The 22,579-nt window shown below is 36.0% G+C and overlaps 1 protein-coding gene across 1 annotated transcript; it reads right to left on the bottom strand.

Annotated features, from left to right (window-relative positions):
• Window positions 1-3,799: 3,799 nt before the first annotated feature.
• On the bottom strand, window positions 3,800-22,462 carry FBXO8 (F-box protein 8). The gene is made up of 6 exons (XM_050896498.1): window positions 22,333-22,462; window positions 17,048-17,384; window positions 14,668-14,794; window positions 7,050-7,168; window positions 5,205-5,401; window positions 3,800-4,441 (listed from the first exon to the last, which is right to left on the bottom strand). Exons 2-6 carry the CDS (start codon window positions 17,374-17,376, stop codon window positions 4,254-4,256), a joined length of 960 nt encoding a protein of 319 aa, XP_050752455.1. The 5' UTR covers window positions 17,377-17,384; window positions 22,333-22,462; the 3' UTR covers window positions 3,800-4,253.
• Window positions 22,463-22,579: the final 117 nt, after the last annotated feature.

Here is a 22,579-nt window from a genome sequence, read left to right as displayed (position 1 = left end):
CAGGAAATCCTTTAAGTCTGTCCTTTGTCCATTTTAATAGTGCTTTTGAGATTAGAGTGGTAGATTTTACAATGGCAGAGAACAAATCATCAGCCTTAATGTTTATTAGTTTTGATACTTACATGAAATATGTGAAAAGAAAAAAAATCCCAATCCAATATAAGGCAAGTAAATCTGACTTTTCTAAATACTTAACAGTTATTTCGACATTTTAACATGATCAAGTAGGTATACCTCAATTTTGCTTAAGTACTTAAAATAATTTAATACTTGGTTTCTAAAAACAGAACTATAAAAAATATCAGATTGCACAATGACAACCTTACACAGAGAACAAAACTATTACCACTTCAAAAAAGAGCAATTCCTGTTGACAAATTTGTTTATGTAAAGAACATTAATAAACGGCAGTATACTGAGGAGGAAATAGTAACATTTATTTGCCCAGCTAGACAGCTTATTTTCCTAAATCTGTATTTTGAAACTGTTTATAATTTTTCTTTTTCCAGTGTGGGGGGTGGGAGGGAAAAGTTGAAGAGAACAAACTGAACTTTTTTTTTCCTGAATGTGAATTTCTTGCCCACTTCAAAATTGACAAAAGTGTCTCTAACTTACAGTTGTTTGGGCTTTTGTATGTTGAAGCAGCTTTGATTTATTTTAAAAAGCCAAAGCTGTATAAATCTGTTGTTTAGAGTATGAATGGAAAGTATTCAAGACAGAAATAGTTTTGAGAAAATGTAGAATATCAGACACCGTCTATAACTAAACCATGTGAATATGTAATATACGCTGTATTCCTTAAATCAATGCAATGAGAGCCTCAGAATTGAATACAGGCAAAAATGAGCTGTATTATGTGACACTTCACATGGACACAGGTACACTCATTTCCCCTACATGAACAAAGAACAGTTGTCCTTCTGTCACATCTGTGTATACTAAAGTTAGCAAAATGTCAGAAATGGCCATTCAGAACACAACTTCAGTGTCTTTTAGGACCAGAATAACTAGCGTTTGCAGGGGGATGGGCTGCAGGCTCATTTCTTCCTTCAGTGCTGCGTACAGTTAGCGTGAAGGCAACATCACATGGCCAAAGTTCAAAGGACACGCAGTGGTGGAATCACAATAGCTCGGGAATCACTTTGCAGTTATGAGTATGATCACGCTCATGTAATTAGGCTTGGGATCCTCTGTCTAAGTTTCTGAAGTGCTTCATCAAGTAGCTATTTCCAGATCACATCATATAGTGACACCTGGATCAATGAAGTATCTATCACTATTTTCTTTTAAAATGTACATGGAGACACCAATAGTGCATTGAAGAAGACACTGCCCAAAACTTTGTTTTTAGAGGGCTTTTGGAGGATGACTGAGAGAACTCAAACTTTATCTTTCTCACTTTGTAAGAGTATTGTTACACCTGCTTAAGATTTTTTTTCTTTTAAGACAGAAAATTGCCTAACTTCATGAAAAGTCTGGATTCTTAAAATGCAAAAAATTACTTCTCTGACACTCTGGAGAAAGACTCAAACTTCAAAAGCAAAAAGGACAGAAGAAATGTCTACTGGCATTTTTTTGTTTCTTGGTTACCTCTAAGGGAATTCACACTTGGCATGTTCTGTTTGCTGTTTTCTGTTCCACTCTGAGTTAGTAACATAATGTACAGCATAAGTTGGGCGCTAACCATCTACCACTGTTCAAAATCCTATTGTGAAGATCAGATGCTGTTATCTGTGTGTGATTAGGGTTTTGTTCTTTTCTTTTCCCCTGGACTTGTGTCTTATGGAAACTTTAACCATATCATCCTGTTTCTAATTTATCTTCTTGGCTGTTACACTGGCCTTGAAGCTTTCTAAACCTTGTTAATAGATGTACTCATCTATTCCAGAAAAAAATATGTTCTCTCTGCCTGGAGGCTTTGTTCTTTATCTGTTTGAGGATGGGAACTGAGGGTAACTGGGAATTAAGAGAAATGCAGATTAACAATTAGTACTCTTGTATCAGTGCAAAATCAAACCCAGTATCACTAATGTCAACATAAATACCATTTAGAGGAGAATTAGGCCTCGCTCGGCATTTGTGATTTGAGAAGAAAACATTTCCTGATAAGATTAGTTGTAATTTCAAAATTCACTGAATTCTTCTTTTTAAGCGTATAACTTCTGAGGAGTGTTTTCTAGAAAGCCATATTCTGCAGTCTTCACTTAACATCACTTTAAGGAGCACAGAGACACTTATCTTTTATTGTTGGTTGTACAGATTACTTGCCTTCTTTTTTTTTTTTTTTTTTTTTTACATGACCAGATACCTGTGCCTTAAGCAAACCTCCCCAACGTACCATATACTCTTTATTTGTGTTTGAGATTAATTGAACACCGTGGAATGCATCCTTGGGCTTTCTCAAATATATGAAATGACGCAGGGTGAAGTGATGAGAAGTTATCCTGAGAGAGGGGAGTGATATTGTAAAACCTGTCTGGAAGATAGCTGCTGCTGGCTCCTGGCTTTGGCTGTGTTTGCTACACAAATACAAATTGCATTTATACTTGATTAACGGTAACGTAATAAAAAAAATACAACTTTTTCTGGGTGCACTTTTGCATGTGGACCAGAGCTATAAACAAAATATACTAAACACTTGCAATAGCAGCAGTAGCTACATTTTTTTCTCCCTGTCATTTATGTAGCCCTTATGTGGACTGTCATTGTCATCACTCTCCTCATACCTAAGACAAATGTAACACCCCCTAGGTGCCAAACTGAAAGCAGCAGTGTGGGCAAAGTGCGTGCCTATGAGGAGTATGACCTGCATTCAATTCCTGGCTCTGCCATAGGCTTCCTACATAAAAAATCAATCTGTAAAACAGAACTAAGAATATCTTCCTACCTCACCTCATGGTGTGGTAGGGAAAAAGGATAAATCTACTTGTTACTGTGATGAATCCAGATGCTAGCAATAGCTGAAGATTATGTAAACAAACATAATCAGGAACAGCTCTGATTTCAACTACATGTTATGTCAATTTAAGAAAAGCACTGCTCTACGAGTTGTCTGAACAAAAACCAGGCAAATCCTCATTCAGTTCCTGCACATGCACGGCAGTTGCACCGCTAATATTCTATACGCTTCAGAAAATGTAAGACACAATGTGACCGAAACCATTTTTGAAGTATTTTCATAAATCTAGAACTATTTAAAATCTAGCTACATGACAGATTTAGAAAAAGTAATTCAGTATCTGAGTCTGAAACGGCTCTCCGATCCCGCACAGTCAGTGCTCTAATCTTGCACAGTCAGTTTTTAACAGCTTTAGCAATGAGTCATCTGGTATATATTTGCCTAGGTATTTCCATCATTGACACTTCTAGACCGAGGGAAGCAGTTGAAAGCAGCAACATGTTAGCCGCCCCTACCACTTTCCCCGTTGAGATTTTTCCTTGCTTACCATGCTGAACAGATGATTGTAGTTGTCCCATGTCCCCAAAAACTAGTGTCTGCAATATAGGTTAGCTCTATGTAAACTGCACAATTTCCCTAGGCTATCCCTGTATGACATCAGGGTTATTCTAAAATAGAGGTTGTAATCTTCTTTAAAATTGAGTGAATAGTAGATTGGCAATATGCTAATTCAAGTTAGTCAATATAGTACTAAATATCAGTTTAGGTATTTTACAAGTGTTCTCTCATCTCCTAGAATAAACTTTATTGTAGTATTCAGATGAATGTTTCTCTAACTTATGTATCTGAGGTAGTCAGCATTGTAAAAAAATGCAAAAAAGAAGTACAACACTATTTTAAGAGATAAAAGGAGAAATTTTAGTTAAAATATTTTACAATAAAATAATTACGATTATAAATCTCTTTAGTTAAATATATACACATTACTTGGTATTCTAAAAAGAATGAACTTATTAAAGTTTCAAGCAGATCTAATGCACAAATTCACCACTTTGTCAGCTGAGACTGTAATGTCAGTTTAACATTCGTAAATGGCTGTGTCAGACTAATGGCATTGTTTTGTGCAAAACTAAAAAAATTATGAAAAACAAATCTCCAAATCCTTCCGTTCCCACTGTAAATAGATAGAAAAGGTAGTTTACACATACACACACTTACACACACAAACTTTGATTGCATACAGAGGTTAGAATGACCAGCACTAAAATAACCCCCATCTCTACAAAATAATTAATTTCTTGAATTGATGTAGTTTTTGAAAATTACAAATTTTAAGTGCTAGCAAATTGTGCTTTTAGGCAGCTACATGGCCAATAAGGTAGATGTTGTCATAAAGGTGCCCTACAAAATCTTCACTAATATTCTGTGCAGCTCGTCGTGTATTTCGGATGAATTCCCTCTTTGACATTTTGTTCTTCACGTGAGGGCTTGTTAGATCAATGGAAAGTAGAATCAAAGAGTAACACAGTACATAAACTGCATCTAGACAAGAGAGAATAAATAACAATATTTTAAAAAGGAAACTGTGATCATTAAAAATATTGTTCCCTGTCCAAGAACCTTACGGTCTTCATCATCTGGGCTCATAATTATATATATACACACATACATAACAACTCAAAAGGGTATCCCAGTGAAATAAAATTTAATATAGCAATTTTCAAAGTAATGTCAGCACGTTGGCAAATGAGCATTTACAAATCTCTTAATATTTCTACATTATCCAAAAGCTACTAAGGGCTTTATGCACATTCATTTAAACAGATTGTTGAAGTTTTTGTAAACTAAGGCCAACATTCCGCTAAAGCTTATCTTTAAATATGTAAGCAGGCCCCCTGCTGAAAACTGGCTCCCCCCAACCAATTAGAAACGTTTGTTAACTTGAGTGAGGCCCAAAATTCCCTCTCATTTCTGTGGGACTATCCACAAGGTAAAATGTTAAGTGTGTAAGTCTTTGCAAGAGGGAACTTAGAGATAGTACAGAGCTTAAGCACAGACAAAAGTGAAGGAAAGATAACATGAAAATAAAACCCACTTATCAGCTAGGTCTAAGAAAAGAATCTGTATGTTATTTTTGGTTTTTTTCAACCCGAGTGGGATGATGCCTGTATACTGAACCCTCCGAAGCCATGTTTGTACTTTCAGAAATACTTGTTTAGGTGCTGATTTTAAAACTATCATAAACAGTAGCATCATCCAGAAATATAAATACTGATCCACTGAATTAAAGCTCTTTTTTGCTTACCAGGGCTAAGGCCAAGCTCTCTCATCAAATCAGGGTTACAAGCACAGAATCTGTGAGAGAACTTTGTTATGAGAGTCTCAAGGTACTCCCCACGCTCCTCAGGAGCATGAATGTGTCTGAAGAACTCTCTCAGTGCATTTGGCAAGAACTGATTTCTGAAGTTGTGCAGCGTCACAAGGTCATCCAAAACATCTCGCCTGGTAGAATAAAATCCCACATAATTAGAGAAGTTTCTTTTAACTGTTTAAATATGAAAATGTAGGTCTTAAAAATAAAAATGAAAGCTTTAGAATAGTTTATGAGCTTTGTTTTTTGCTGAAAGACAAAATTATCACTAACAGCACAAAGATAATACAAACACACGTTCTTCAGACACTTACAATAATAGCCAAATACTATAAAAATATACATTAATCAGAATTCTAAGTTTCTTTATATGCATATTCAATCATAGTCTACATAGAGGCTTCGCTTCCTTTAAACTGTCTGACAAAGCCATTAAAAAAGACAGTAAAGGAAACAGATTCATGTGTGTCACACATTTTGGTGCCTAAGTAGAAGCTGTTACAGGAGTATCTTGTTAAAACCAGGCTTAAGTTAGATAAAATTTGCTCACAAAAGCCCTTTAAAGTCTAAGTCCATCAGGGTGTGATGCTCTCAGGCGTTTTCCACTGAACACAGAAACATCTAAAGGATTCAGACTAGCCTACGTGAACATATGTGCAAAAGACATCTGAAGGAAATTTGGAAGCAAACTTGAAGTGAACCAAAGAATATTCTCATATGTTTATCCTTTCTATTAAGCGTTTCAGTACTAAGAGGGGAGTTTCAACATTTAGAAACCTAGTTTTTATTTTTAGTGCCTGATTACACTCTGTTTACAAAGGGAAGATGAACGGCAGTAGAGGTTGCTAATATTAACTTGCAATCTCATCCGTTAAATAGTTTTGTTTTTTTTGTATTGCCAAAAAAATTGATAATCTGAAGTTTTAGAGCACAGGACTGTCAGTGGTGGTAACACTACAGAATGACTCCTTTTATTCCTTTAGTAGTACAGGCTGAGCAGGGTGAGAAGCAGGAGAGGATTCCTGCTAGAAGCACGGCTGTCCCTCTGCTCTTCCTATTTAGGTTCAGTTATTATTCTCCTCCTCTTTCAACTTCACTTGAACGTGTTGGTGCTCCTCTTTCCTGATACTGCACTACCCCAACCTGAAGGTATCATGGAGGGCAAGAGAAAGCATTGTGGAGGTAGAAGAGCCTGCTACAACAGGGAGAGTGTTCCCTACTGCAGCTCATGCTGTCTCCAAGAGGATGCTCCATTGCGTCTTAGGAGGTGGGTGTGACTTCCATTCGAGAAATATCAGACAACCAAATAATGGTTAGATGATTCAACATTAGTTAAAAAGCTATCATCACTTGGTAAAGTGATAACTGCTTTTCCTGATTAATACCCACACTACATAGGAAAAAAAGAAACCTCAAGTCAAAAAAAGCAGCAAAATATCTATAAAATCTGAATGTCATACAGCACAAAGATTATCCTGTGCAGTTTACATGCTCACTATAACTTCAAAACAATTTATGCCCAGAACTGCAAAAATGCAGAAAAAGCACAGGATGTGAGATTTACTAGTTATAGGCGGTATTGTCAGGGGTTCTTATAAAGTGTTACAATCACATAAATACTTGAACAGAATAACTGTTCAGATTTAGCAGTAGCATTACTTAGTTGCATTTTCTTGCATTTTTACATCTTCAAAATTACATCAATACAAGCACAATATTGTTGAATGGTGCTGTACATTGAAAATGAATAGGAAATGTCTCAAGAGAAATTAAAATTACCTTTCATCAAGGTAGATTCTCAGCTTCTTCCAATTTAGTGTTCTTGTGCAAAAGATAAACTTAGCTATTTCTTTCGGTGAATCGTCTAGTATGCCCTTGGACATAAAGTAGTTGACTCCCTAAGATAAAATACATGTATGTATAAGTAAGTTTAATCTTCATAATGTGTTTAGGAACAAGTATTGTACTTGGCAATGTAGGAACATAATCCTACTAATTAGCTGGTTTGTTTTTCAGAATGATTCCTCTTCCTCTAAATCACATTTCAACATGCACAATACACTCTAAAATTATAAATCAAATCCAAAGAAGCAATTTATTGTTATGGTTGAGATTTTAACATATACTCACAGTAGGAAATTTAAAATTATGAACCCCGTAACGAGCATGATGGTTCTTTAATAATTTCTTTACAGTGTAGACTAGTATTTTGCTTTTCATACTTTTGTAATTGTGTTTAAAATGCTGTGGGGACCATAACTTTTAATTTCATAACTTTTGTAAATAAGAAAATCTTAGCCATAATGTGTTTAGTCTTTAATTTAATATCTTTCATTAAAACATTAATGTTCTTACATGTATACAATGTATCACATTCAAATAGATGCATTAAATGCATTTGTTTAAATGTGTAATAATGCAAATAAACACAAGCACGCGGATTTCAAAGCATAGGTAATTATCAACATATATAAATATGCATACACATAAATAAGAACACTGTGCCTAACATAAAAAAAAAATTTAAAAAGATAGAACAATTGTGTATATTTTATATTCATATTATGATTTCCAGAATTTTCCACACTTTGCCAAGCACACATTTCTTATAGAATACATGTGCCAAATTTCATTTAAAAATATTTCAGTGACATTCTGGATTCTTTCTGTTCATTGACTATCCCAAAGCATAAAATTGTTCTCCTTATGATCTCAGAAATCAAAACCAACCTAACGGATTTTAAAAATGTTCACGTTTTTCAACAACAAAAATCTAAACCTTAGAATAACTAACCAACTAGTTTCAATTCAATTTGGCAGGGGCTGGGAGTGGTTCTGAGCATTTGTTACAAAGAAGTGTTACAATACTTATGTACAGTATCTCTTGACTATACCACAATGTTGAAATAATGTAAAATATGTAGGACAGTGCATTTCTGCGTAGGATAATGTATCAAGGCCACAATCTAAATTACCTTTAAAATACTTCTGAAATCTTTTTTCATAAATCTTCTGATATCAGACTTCACAATATTTTGCAACTTTGCCCTTTTAGTTTACATTACATCTATAAAGACGTAGGGGCAACCTGTCATTCAGTGTATAAACTAACTTCCCAGTGCTCTTCAATTTTGCTTAAAAAAAGAAATATAAGACTGAGTGCAGGTTTGGAAAGTTGTTTTACGAAGTGGATTAGTAAAGCAAAGTCTCAGTTATATCAAGCAAAAAAGAAATTAGAATATATGCTTAAGGTATCAATAACACAAGTGAAAAGCCAACAAACACCTGTAACGTTATCTAGCTGTTTTTACCAGTCCGTAATTTTTGCTTATATATTTATAGAAAATAGCAGTTAATCAGCATACTTTTTTTTTTTTGGTTAAAAGAATGTTTTATAAAATAAATAAAAATACAAAGGTTTTATACAGGCAAGACAAAAAAAAACCCTAGCAATTTTAGGCCCCAATTTTAAGAAGAATCTTTATATAGGACCATAATGAAACATGTATTGCACTATAAGCTTGCATTTAAGTCCAAATTAGATTATATTTAAATTTGTCCATAATATGGATGGACAACATAAGGTTAAGTACTTTCTTGAATTAGAGCTAAATAGGAAACTAAAAATGGGAGATCAAAATGAACATCAACTGCATATTAATTCCTCAAGTATTTTGCCAATTTATACAAGAATAGCAGCAGAACATCTCCTTTACATATATCCTGACTTAATGAGACTTATGCATTTGCTTCAGTAATAAGTATTTGCTTAAGGTGAAGTCTCAGTAGTATTCCTGCTGCAATTATTTAACAAACACTTCTGCAACATATCCAGAAAATACCTGGCATGTCATAGATGAGGCAGGATGAAAATAACACCTTCTTTAAGACAGACAAAGGGTTGGTTTCTCTGTGACAGTAAATGCTGTAGTAATATCTTTCACGCACTAGATTTCAACTCAATGTAGGCTTCACTTGATAGGCTACCAAGTCTTTGCAAAGCATTTTTATTCCCTATCTCTAATCGCCTCTCTCTCCTCCCACCACACATAATGCTTGACAGTATCTTTCTCTGTGAATGCAGTCTCGTTACTCATTTTCCTCATCTCCTTCACAAATAAACAGGGTATAAATAAAATATACTTCAGTGCATGCCATCATTTTTAGTTGCTTTTTATTTCTTCCTAAGCAATCACAAATACTTTGCAACAATAGAAATCTGATTTCTCTTTAAAGTTCTTAAATTTTGGCTCACAGCAAATGAAATGCATTTACAAGATTTACAGCACATCATCGAATCTGCTTTTTGTAACACTGTAAACAATGCCTTGAATTCCCCTCAGAACACACACTTCAAATAAATCACTTTTGGTAGCTAAAATGGTTGCTTGTGGCAGGTATACTAGCTGAAACAAGTAGTTCTACACACTATTAAAATCTATGCTAAGATTATTTATCAGTCATCTGGTGATTCTCTTAGGAAACATTTGACTGAAGTCAGGTAGGCAGATCTGTGCCACTTATCTACCAGGTCTGAAGAGGTCTTTCTAACACTTAGGAAACACTGCAGGATGAGCATACACGGTATGTTCTTCTAATTCTGCCTTAGCGGAAGAGCAGTTAGGTGAACAGTACAACAGACAAGATTTCTAGTAGCTCTGTGTCTGCCTAACTTATATGAGGAGCCTGTTTGTCACTATAATGTTCTTAGCATTAGAGAATTAGGAAAGATGCCTTAAGGATACCTTGCCTTTGTGGCAAGAATGTTACCACTGAATTTCAGACAGCTCTGGATAAAATCTTAATGTATGAAAGTGTTGATTTAAATTATATTTGCAAATAACAATCATAACTATAGACTAATACTAACAACAAAAGCCATTTGTTTTATTTCCATATGTTATTTTTCACAGTTGCTCCTTTTTTTCCAGTCACACAATGCCTGTTTTACCAACCTATTCTATTACAGCACTGACACTCCTTGCTTGCTTTCTACCTGTTTCCAAGAGTCTTTCCATTCATATAAATGTATCCATACAGGATATCTAAAATTGAAAAGTTTTCTTTTTCAGTATTGGTTTCATTTCTGCATTGATTTTCTTCTCTGCTAAGAGTACTTTCAGAACATTTCAGTACAGCAGTCAACATTAAAACTTTTGTGTTGCCTTTGACATCTCTGTTTAGATATGCATACAAAACAAACCATACATATTCTAAGTTAACGGCATAGAAATTTCAGAATCGGTATTTTTCTACACATATACATGATTTCTCTTTTTAATATTTAAATGGAATTGTTTGCAAAGTCAGAGTTGGGAGACAATGAAGCTTTTTACCTAATGCACATTTAAAAGTAGTGCAGGAAAATATATGACAAATACATTTGTCAATAAAGACAAATTTCACTTAATATTTGAAATTTCAGATTTCACATAAATGGTTGTACACATGCTCTATTTGTTTAGTTTAAATAGTTTTAAAAGGTGACTAAGGAAATTACTAGTAGCATGTTAACATTAACATTTTTAGGCAATTTATAATTCTAGGAGTTATATGCTTTTATATTTTGGTAGGATTACATAAGTATCAACATAAAATGCTGATTTCTTTCTACTCTGTACTGTATTAAAAAAAGACTACTTTGATTACCAACCAAATTAAAACATTCTTAAATAAAAGCTGAGGAAATACAGGAATTCAAGTTTAAATACTAGTTTAATTATTTAGATAAATTCTTTGGGGGCAGTGACTGTCATTTTATTCTGTATATACAGTATCTGGCATAGTAGGGCCTCAATTTCTAACTGAGGCTTCTAGGTAACACTATTAGTAAATAATAATTAGACATGTATGGTATTATTATTCTCATTTTCTAGGGAAATGCAATATCTTAATATATTTCATGGTGCATCTTCTGGAACAAAATGCACAGTACTGATGTTATATTTTCTAATAGAAATTTTTAAGATTCTTCTCCTAAGTTATGAATCAAGTCATTTGGTGACAAATGCGGACACAATATAGAACATACATTTCAAACAGTGTCTCTTTCACTGTATGTCTTTAATATACAGTCTCAGTGATACACACTTGTGATGGCAGAAATCACAAGTAGAACGTAGAAATATTTTTCATGTTACATAGAATCCATAGCTAATAATTTACAAGATTAAAGTTCTCTGACTTTAATGTAGAGTTTTCAAAAGGTTTCAGCTGTCTGGTCCATTCCAACTTTTTAGATAAATCACACAAAAGAACTTCTTCCCTCTACAACATACACATACTTTTAATATTCTTAGGACAGATAAATCAATGCATCTCAAAATTGGCTTGCTTAGTAGATCACTATGAAATAGGATAAGTTTTCAAAAAATTTGGTTAGAAATACACAGCACAGTAAATATTCCATCATCTACAGACTATCTATAATTAAAAGTCAGGTAAGGTAGCTTTATGCAAGTGGCTAACAATTAATTTATAATCAAGAAAAGGTCAGAAAACTGACATCCCTGGCAAAAACTAAGGGCAGTTGGTAATGAATGAGACAATCAGAAGAGTGGAAAGCCAGGCTTAGTATAAGCACTATCTTACTGTACTTTATTGTTATTATGCTACATAAAGGAAATCCTGACCTCATTAAAGTCTGAGAGTTTCGGTACAGTCCAGATTCCAATAGATACATAAAAATAAATGCTATTAAACAGAATGAGTTAAAATCATTATCATTAAGAATGAAAGAAAAATTAGATCTTCTTTCCTGACCAAAGGATTCTCTTTTCCACCGTCAGTTCCAATTTTAACTACATAGCATAGCTCCATGTAATAAACTTGACAAAATATTTTGTAGGGAGTTAGAAACAGTATACAAAACAGTGGGAAATAACTTCTGGTTGCTTACAAATTCTGAGTCATAAGCGTATGAGATATGAAATGAGCACTGCATGAGAAACATTTCACATACACCATACACTCTTTAGAATAAAATACAGCAGAGACCATGTAGGCAGATTAAACAACATAATATTCATATTGAAGTGTTAATACTAACACTAAACCACCCCCTCTCCCCACAGAAACAAAAACCAAGTTCCAAAATCTTGGCTACAATGGTGCTGCCATATGAAAAAAACCCCAAAAACAACAAACAAACAAAAAAATGAGAAACCAAACATGCACTGGAGTTTTTTTTCAGATTACGTGTAATGCGATTAGGCACATCCTTTCAGCAGAATGTGAGCACCTGCTATGAATTATGCAAGCTCATGCACACAGTACATTAAATTACAGCAGATATCACAATACCATGCACACAACAATGGCTAACCAGAGAATCCTACCACAAAGTGTGTAGATGCTCTTCCCTACCCCGTGAGCCACCGCTAGCTCTGGAGCTGTTGCTGTGGAGCCTGGTTACCCATTTTCATGACATGGGCGGTGTCCTTTGGAGAATCTTGCTCCTGTGGCTGTAAGTATTCCTATTTTTATAGTAATTTGATCAGGTCTGTTATCAAATGTAAAGCAGAGTTTGGCAGGAAATTCGGAGACGCAATTTGTAATAGTGGAATGTCATATCATATATTCCAGTCACAGTGTCCTTATAATAATAATTCTGCCAATATCACAGTCGTAAACAATAAAAGCAATAGTATTTGTGAATTCTCCTGAAACTCAGGCCCTGAATGATTCCTACCAGGCTATGGTGCTCCACAGGGAGAGAGGAACAGAAGCCCTTAGGAGATATCCTGATGTTCTCGTCTCTCACTAGGCCTGAAGCAGACTGTTTGTACTACTATTGTACAATATAACCATGACGAACCCAGAAGAAGTAAGTGTAGCATAATAAATTTAATACCTAATTTAGGTATACTATAAGGTAGCTCTAATTTGCAGATCTTAATTTCCTTTAGAAATAAGGAATTTTTTATTCAGTGCCTTTTGTGAAGGCTCCAAATGCTTTAAACCTACAAAGATTACTTTAAATTAGGTTGGAATATAACAGCATATTATAAACTAAAATAGTAAGTGAAAAATTATGTTAAAACAAATTGAAAGACAAAGAAAAATTTGGGTGGACAAAGCTGTTACCAATTAAAACTTGATATATTCTTGAAAACACATTTAAGTTACCTAACTATTGCATCCCATTTGAAAAGCTTTACATTACTACATTCACTAAAATCCTGCTGAAAATCAATGCTAATCACTCAAGTGGCAAGGTGCTGATACGACGTCTCAGCACTGCATATCACAGTTCAAGGCAGAGCTCTACCAGAGAAATTACAAAATACTGTAATTTGTGACTAATAGAAGTAGTGGGTTTATCAAGCAGAATATGAGATAAAGCAAGAATTTAAACAAAATCACATTATTGTAATGATTCATATGACTGCTTTATTTATTTCACCCCATGGTCACAAGTTCATGTTTTCTGTATCGTATCAGCAGAGTGAACTATTGGCTTCTAGAAGTATATCTTTTTATGTTTCTTAATCCTTTTCCTACTTTGGATTTATTCAATTAACACTTCCTTGTGTATATATAAATATATGCAGGAAGTTAATACTACTTTTTGTTCAGTACTGTGTACCTTCTTTTCCTAGGAAACATAAAGCAGGAGTCTTGTTTTGTACACAAAAAAGACTCTGTCACTTTGGCATCAATTGCTTATCTCCCAGGCAAAAGCTGTCTACTCTCAAACTCTTTTCGTCTTTGAAAGGTGACAGAGTGAAAGCAGAAACTGACTTTTCCAGTTAGTTACATGAATTAATAAATGGAAACCTTTTAGTTTGACATGGGGTATTTTTTGAACATAAATATATGTTGCTATATACTTTAAAGAAAGATTATGTTTATGCATAACAGAAATCAAATCAAACTGATCTTTAGGATAGTTCAGCAGTACATCTTTTTCATAATATTTCAAGATTCGCTCCTTGATAGTGGAAATATTTAAAAATCCCTTACAAGAAACCATAATTGTCATAGAAGTAATTGGTGTTACTTTATACCTCATCCTGCTTTAACTGAAGTGGGATCAAACTCATACTCTGCAGAAGCATTTTAGCATTTTAATTTATGTAAGCATATTATTATCCTTTTTAAATTCACCACTGTCTCTTCAGTTAGGATCTCTGCCTCGTTCCTAAGTCAATATGTGGTTATGAATTTCTGGCATCCATAGGTCAGACCGCTGTACAGAGCACTTAAGAGGCAAGCCATGTAAATGATGTGCACAGGTACCATATGCAAAAAAGATCAGGATAGGGCTGTAACTTAGTATTAGCCATTTCTACAGTAAAACAAACACCTATTAAAAATTGGCTTTTAATATGGCCACAATTATAAAACAATCACAATTATTTTAACTGTTTATTACTGTCAGTAACAGTTCACTTACCTCATCAGGGTTGGCATTAAAGGTGAGACTGCCCTCATCTAGCTGCATATACAATTTTCTAAAAGAAAATCCTAGAGGCGGATTCTTATTGTATATAGAACAGTGACCCCAAGTGGATTTGCACAACCTATGGAAATAGAATTGAGTCTATTATCAAAATTCCTTTCTGTATTACATGTATTTTACAGAAGCAAAACATAATGAACACTGCAAAGCCAAATACTCAAACTATAGGAAAAGTTAGAAATAGACTGCTCGTAACACTTAGTTATTAAGTCTTTTGCATGTATGTTGCTAAAGTCTTGAATTATATGGTTATTGTTTTCTTCTCACACAGGGTTTGGTGTATTTGAGTGCAATCTCAAAACACATCCCAGTAGGTGGCGTCATAACGACATCCACACAGCTGAGACCTGTGGCACTCGTAGTACCTGAATACCGGGTAACTGTGACAAGTTGTTTTCCTGCAGCAGTACGACAGATTAAAAAATTGTGTTTCTTTTCTTGTGCGCCAGTTGTGTAGTGAGTGGGACACCACATCTGCACAAAATTATGCCATTAACTCACTGCTTTCCCCATCTGTCCTTTTCCACCTGACTGTCCTTTTTCCAGTCTTGACCAGTCCTAATTATTTGATCCAGCCCCATCCCTCTATATCTTCTATCACTTCTCAGTTTCTTTCCCTTCTATCCCACCTTGACTCCATATCTCAGTTTCATCAGTTTCTGCCCCTCACCTCAGTCTCCTTGATGACAGCATCTGAAATTCCCTTGAACTTTCACTTTCTAGGCACTCTGCTTGTTATCTAGATTCCTTATTGAACTGGTAGTCCTGCTTCAACACATCTGTTCTGTAAACAGGCATAATGCTTAGGACCCAGCAGGTAGCCACTGAGGACATGGAAGAGACTTTGTTTTCAGTTCAGGAACCTGGGTCTTATTCCTGAGTTCGGAACTGCAGCCACAGGACTTGCAAAGTATAAACTCAAACACATCCAATACATGTGGAATATTGAAGACAAAGATGTCTACAGAGACTACGCAAATTGAGATCTTTATTAATTTGCTAAATCGGGACACATTTTCACTACCAAAGTGTATACTTTGAATTGAGTATTATTTGGGAGGATTGCACTAAAAACGATTGAGCTATTTCCCAGGATGAACTCTGAGGAAAATATGTATTTTTTTCCCCCTGTAAGTTAAGACTATATACTGCATACAATTAAAAAGCTCTAGTATCTTCAAGCTTTGGTCCAGAGACTTTATTTGTATTTAGTGTGGTTTTGATACCAAGAACCAAGTACAATACAATGCATACCGATATACATAAACTTAGAAGCTTAGCAGGATCTTCACTAGAATTCCTGTTTCCTGCCAAGACAACAGTCCCCAACAGCAGAACAATTGTGACTAAGAAGTTATAATTGCATTATCCTACTGCTGCGTTCACAAAGCATGATAGGAAGGGAAGCTGCTTAATTCAAATGCAGAGGGGCAAAGAAATAGATGAGGGAAGGAAGAGATGTAGAGCACAATGAAAGGAAAAGAAACAGGACCGAAACAACAACCCAGCTATTATAGTAATACTGTCTGTTAAGTTAAGGGGTAAGAATGTGTTGTGAAAGAAGATACAAGTTCTACTGACCATCTACTCTAAAGATAAGTATGATTTCATGAGTCTTTCCTAGTGTTGTAAAACATCAAGTACCAAAGACAATATTTTTAATTCAATTTTGATCTTACACTATTTTATTTGATAGAATGTTCCTTTATTTACTTCCTGGACATACAAACTCTGCATATGTTATATAAATGTTTCAACTGTTAGACTGCAGAAATTCCACTTGACGCATGGGCAGAACTGACCTTTTCTTTCCGCCTTCCATCACCATCATCCAAAAACCACACACTTAAGTTGCTCTAAGACAAGTATAGTAGATGAGTTGTCATCCCTTTCTACCCGGAGCTTCAGCTGAATAGGTTTGCTTGCTCAAGCTAGATATTTGTTTGAAGTTCAGAGAAGTAATAATACAAACATTTGAGATATGCTTTGAGCTACTACAAAAGTGAAGACAAGTCATTGTTTTTTTCCCCATGATAAATCAAACAGGTGTGTAGTAATACACACATATACTTGCACCAAGCAGACTTGTGTATGTAGTAATCTCCAGTAATACCTGATAGTAATTAGAAATCCAGAATAGCACATTTTTAGACTATATTCATGTTTCCCCTGTGTTAAATCTCATTTAACTTAGGAAACCTTTGCTAAGGTTAGAATGACAAAAAGCACATATTGAGACAAATTTAAAATCTAATGATTATTTTTACTATGTCCAGGTGATATTTTTTTTTCTTTTTTTTTTCTTTTTGCTTACCCTTGCCAGAGAAGCTCATCATTAGCAAGATCCTGCCAGACACATGAAGCTAGACAGAGATCAGTTGCATTCAGGTATGACAAAATGGTAAAACTAAGCTCTGGTGGCAGCATTTCCAGGTTAATGAATCCTTCTTGTTCTTTAGATTTTCTTGTCTTCAACAGGTGGTAGATGTCAATGCCTCCTTGGGCTTGTTTGCGATGGCTTGTATTGGACACATTGTTAGTAGCTATCCTCCTACCATGTTCTCTGGTAAGATAGCCTTGTCCACTGTATCCTTGGTGTTGCAGTTGCTGGTTCCTAGCAACTCTCCAGAGTCCCTGACCCATCTGCGAGCCTGCCAGACATAAAATCCAAATTAAATGTTGACAGCTATTTATAAATATTTGTAAGACAGACTCAGCATACACTGGAAAAATAAAATTGTAGGACTGATCTGAACAGAAAAGAAGTAAGTTTTGTCAAAGTTATGCTGATGATGTAATCTGTCTCCAATGGAGCAACTGAATAAATACTGAAAACAAAAACCATAAAAAACTTAGAAGATTTTTTTTCAAAAATTTCTATGCTTGAAGAGTTACAAAATTAACAATAAGCTTCTGCAAACAGTACCAAACATTATCTATGTCCTATGCAAGTTAAGAAGCCTTAACCATCGGAACATTTGGAATTATTATCTTCAGACTTTCTTTAAAATTTAATAAAAATAGCTTATTTAGAATCAATGAAGTACTATAAAATGTAAGGAGAAACAAAAATGTCCTGAGTAGTGAGTAGCACACAAAGTTAGGCTGTGACTGGACATTAAGACAAAGCTTAACGACTTCAATGATAATGCATTAAGGATTTAGTTTCTTGTTTCTGAGCACCCAAAATATCTTTTCAAGCTTTCTTGTACAGTAGCATAAAAACCTCAGGATAAGGCTTCTATATCTCTGTATTTGTTATTTTTTGTCAAACTTTGCTGCAGATGGTAATAAAGAGAACAGATCCTGAATGTTAGTCAGTTATCAAGATTTCTGAATGCCACAACTCAAATTTCAGTAACCACCTGTATTTACCAGAAGGGAAAATTAAAGTACAGTAAATCATACTAATTCAGTATGGGAATGTTGTCTTAATCCCATCACAAGTAGTGCATATATGGTGATCTATCTTATTTTTCAACCTTTGCTATGATGACAGACCACTAAAGTGATCATACCAGTAATCTGCAGGTTCCCAATGCCGACTTTCAAAAAAGAAACACTTATGGCCTGGTCTGGTAGGATCTCACATGTATTTGAAATTATGCATATTCTATTAGCACAGGGAAGTAAAAATGGGGCTTTAGCACTGTTAAAGGTTGGATATGAATGGAAGCTGTTCTACATAAGCAGAAAGAAACAAGCCATGGATGCAATGAGTGATTATGGGAGAAAAATGGAGAAATTAGACAAATTACAGGAAAAAAAGCAGAACCAAGATAGAAGTAGACAAAAGACAGGTTCAGCTGTCTGGTGAAGCAGTTATCTACATAAGCATCCATTCGGGGGAAGTTCAAGAATTCATTTCTAGATAAGGCCACAGCTGTGAAGAAACTGTAGTTACAGGTATTATATTCAATTTAGTAATAGGCAAGATTTTACATAAATTCATCATTATTTTAATTCTCATTTCTTGTACAGTTACATATTTGGCTTAATTTTTTTTATCATACAGAGGCAGGTTAAACCATGATCAACTGCTATAAATTATCAGGCAAGTTTAAAAAAAAAAGCTTACTGAGTCACACCATAAACAGGATATATAACTGGCTGCAGCAATGTATGCATAAAGAAGGTATTCTCATTTTCTTGAGACCAGCATAAAATTGTTAAGAGTCCTTAGGGCTACCGGTAAAGTTGCTATACGAGAGAAAGCTATACCACAATCTGCCATTTAAAAAGTGGCAACACAAGGATGAGTGGTCTGATCAAAGTGGGCCTCGGTAATTCATGCTGGTGTTTGCAATTAATTTATGAAACTTCTAGTTGTAAATAAAACATATTTCTTCACAAGATGAAGAACTCTGCCTTTATTTTTCATTGTCTTGCTAAATTAAAATAAGAGGTAGCAACTTTTTTTAAAGAGACATTCCCAGAGCTGCACTTGTTCAGTGCCATCTTTTTCTGTTTTTGAACAACTAAATCTTTCCAAGGAGAAGGAAGTTACCAACCTTCATTCCAAAGAAGGATCACCAAGCGCTGTTACAATAAAATCAAGAGCTACTAAATGAATCAGTGGTAGGTGTGCCAGAACTGGCATTTGGGACTACAAGCATAAACCCATCAAGTCACCTGCCACTCCACCTCCAGCTGCTGCTGCTATTGCCCCTGCTGAGCAGGCAGAGCATAGAGTGATGTGCAGTGAAGAACCAAGCTAAAAAACAGTTTGTGTGGGTAGGCAGTAACGGCCAAGGGCTGAAAGGAGGAGAGGAGACTTTCCTAAGGGATGAAAAGAGCAGATAAGGAATATTTCTCAGCAAATACAACATTTCAAAAAGCGCTACTATCACCACGCTAGAGGATTCAATTAAGATAAAGTTCCTATTTTGCTAGGCACTGTATATGAGCTTGTTAAATTACTTACGTACAGTACTTAGTACACAGGTATCTCTAAATATCTTGGGAGGCTTCAACCAATTCTTGACTTTAGCCCTGTGAGTAAATTGAACACTGCCAACAAGGCAACAGACTTTCAAATATGCAGATGCCAACTTTAGAGGCTGTGTTCACTCTCGGAAGATATCAGATGATCTGAACGACTGAATAATAATGATCTTTCAATTCAATTATGTAAAAAATTTAGGGTTTTGAAAGAGGTAAATGTATACATACACATGTAGATGTAACTCAAATATAATCTGCACACTTTCTCAGTGTAGCTCTTCATGTAAAAACAAAAATAAAATCTGCCTGATAATACAGCATTGCCTCTAAACAAAATGATAAAAGAGCCAAACAGCAAAATACTAGTTTCAGGGACAAAGAGAACCAGGAGTGAGGGCTTGTAATTCCTCATCATTATTTCAAGTCCTTAACCACTAAGGCAACAGAAATCAGCAAGAAAAAATATGACAACATTGCAATATTAAACCTTACATTTTACAAAAGATGAAATGAAGAGAACTTATTCTATGTAAACTGTGTATGTCAAGTAGAGAGAAAGGTAACTTCTGTTAAATGCAGAAATCTGTTGAGGTAACTTTTTGTAAGACAAATTAAGGAATTTATTTTGCTAGTATTTTTGCCATCTTTTCTGACATTAGTTTATATCATTATAAAAAAGCCACGTTTCTATACACATTTGTTAACTCCCAGCTGTTAAAAATCTTCTGAAAATACTAATTATTTGGGCATAATTTAAATAAAAGGAAAAAAAAGGAGTAACAGGAAATTCAAGGCTCTGAAGATCATTAGGAATCATATTGTGACAAGTTTCATAATCATAATACACCAGGAAGATGAGAGAGAAAGACCAGCAGCATTACCAGAAACAGTTCATAGAAAGGCTGTGCCCCGTCAACTATCAAGTGAACTTTATGCTATCAGGTAAGCATCTGGCAATTTTATAATAGCTTTCAAACCTCTTCAAAGTCAGATTACCTTTCTGTTCTATATGCACTACTTGTAAAGAATTTGGTAGTGGTCACAGAGGACCAAGTTTTCCTACTTAGCCCTAAATCAAATATCCAAATTTTAGTTGCTAGTTTAATATCTTTATTGCAATATTCAGCTAGAAGTTCCTGTTCACAAAATACATTCTATCGAGGAATACTAAGCTAACAAGAATATCAACAGTTCTTGCTCACAGGGTTTTTTTTCTCCCAAAAGCTAATTGCTACACATCACCAACAACATAATCACTTCTAAATTATTTAACACTAGAAGTGGCTCCAAGACAGAAAAAAAAAAAAATACTATGTCATTCAAGAAACTAGCCTTCTTATAGTGTACTCACGTACTTATACAGAAGATATCACTGCAGAAATAATTTTAAAAGTCTTTTTTAATGTAAAAAATGATAAAAAATTATGTATTTACTATTTTAAGTACCAACTGAAGAAATTTCAGAGAAGAAACAAAGTGAGACGCAATTTAAACCATTCTAGAACCAGCTGCGGGAAATCCACAAGCTTTAATATGTGTGTAGCTATTCAGCAGCTTATATGCCGTTTGTTAGATCACATCTTATTTTCTCCATCACGCAATTACTTTCAGCTTTGTAGTAATCCAGGATGAATGCTTTGAGAACTCACTTATAAAACAAGATGAGTAAACCCATTGTTATTATAAAGCCTTGTAAGTAATGGTGTCCAGAACTATATTTTTAAATTATTTTGAACACACATTTTCAATCTCCAGATTCAACAGGCCACTGAAATGATGTATCCAAACTTCCAATTATGTAAGTTTATCTAATAACTGAAACCTCTTGATAGCTTGTCTGTAATAACTGTCACAGTAAAAATAACATCAAGCTTGTTTATAAATTGCTGATCTTCTCTGGTTCTGTCTGATATCTATCAGTCTGATTTCAATTTTAATCATGTCTTCTTCACATTACTTTGTTACTGCAAATTATTTTGCAGTGTTGAAGAGCATGATAGGATACTAAAAGCTAAATATAATCTAGATTAATGCTGTATCGGTACTGGCTTCTGCTTTATTAAATAAAAAACCAACATACGCTCTTGATATAAACCCCCTCCACTTTACGGTAACCGAGCCCTACAGCTGCTGCTTTGCGACCACAATCATCCGAACAGGAAAACGTTCCTTCCTTCGATGTTATCGAAGCTGAAGCTTCGTTCATCGCAGCTGCATTCGAAACCGAGGCCTGCTGATCCCCTTAACCGAGAGCCTTTCAAACCTGACTCCGGGCAATTACGCTGGCGGTTCCAGAGGCACAGCCAGTCCCTCACGCCCAAGGCCGCCCCAGCTGACGGGAGCGCCCCGGGGAGCACCCTTCGCCGAGGGCCGCGGCTGCCCTCCCGCCGCCCCGCGTCCCGAGGAGCTCCGCAGCCGCCCTGCTCGCCACCTCCCCGGCGCCTCACCGCGTCACGCTTCTCCCGGCAAAGAGAAGCCGGGACCGCGGCCGGGGCACGGCCGCCCCCCTCTCGGCGGACACCGGCGAGCCTGGCCCCGCGGGTGCCGCCCCCCCGCGCCATTGGGCCGCTCCAACGGCCCCGGCTCTCGATTGGATGCGCCGCCCGTCCATCCGCACCCGCCTGTCCCGCTGAGGGAAACCCGCGGGGCCCGTACCTGTGCGAGCTCGGGTCCCAACCGCCGCCGCGACGAGCCCGGCCCGAGTCGGTGCGTGAGCCTCGCCGGGCAGGAAGGGGCTGAGCAGCCCCCGGCGGCGGGGAGAGGCGGCGGGAGCCAGAGAGGCCCCTCCGGCACGCAGTGAAGCCGCCGCCACCCCGTCTCCTTGCCTGGCAGGTTTGACGTTTGCTGTTGTTGCTGGAAGTGACGTCACCGCGGAGGGACGCGCGGGAAGCGGAAGCGGCCG

The sequence above is a fragment of the Gymnogyps californianus genome, chromosome 4 (genome assembly GCF_018139145.2).
Source record: "Gymnogyps californianus isolate 813 chromosome 4, ASM1813914v2, whole genome shotgun sequence".
In the NCBI taxonomy this organism is placed as follows: domain Eukaryota; kingdom Metazoa; phylum Chordata; class Aves; order Accipitriformes; family Cathartidae; genus Gymnogyps; species Gymnogyps californianus.
Note: the sequence above shows the minus strand (reverse complement) of the source record. Positions and strands in the feature narration are given on the sequence as shown.

What these genes read in the sequence shown, in the direction of transcription:
- FBXO8 (XM_050896498.1), bottom strand. Translation starts at nt 17,376, where the DNA reads ATGGGTCAGGGACTCTGGAGAGTTGCTAGGAACCAGCAACTGCAACAC. An exon ending in GATGAGCTTCTCTGGCAAGG is followed by an intron (nt 14,795 to 17,047) that starts GTAAGCAAAAAG and finishes CTATTTCCATAG; the next exon opens with GTTGTGCAAATCCACTTGGG. An exon ending in TTAATGCCAACCCTGATGAG is followed by an intron (nt 7,169 to 14,667) that starts GTAAGTGAACTG and finishes ATTTTATCTTAG; the next exon opens with GGAGTCAACTACTTTATGTC.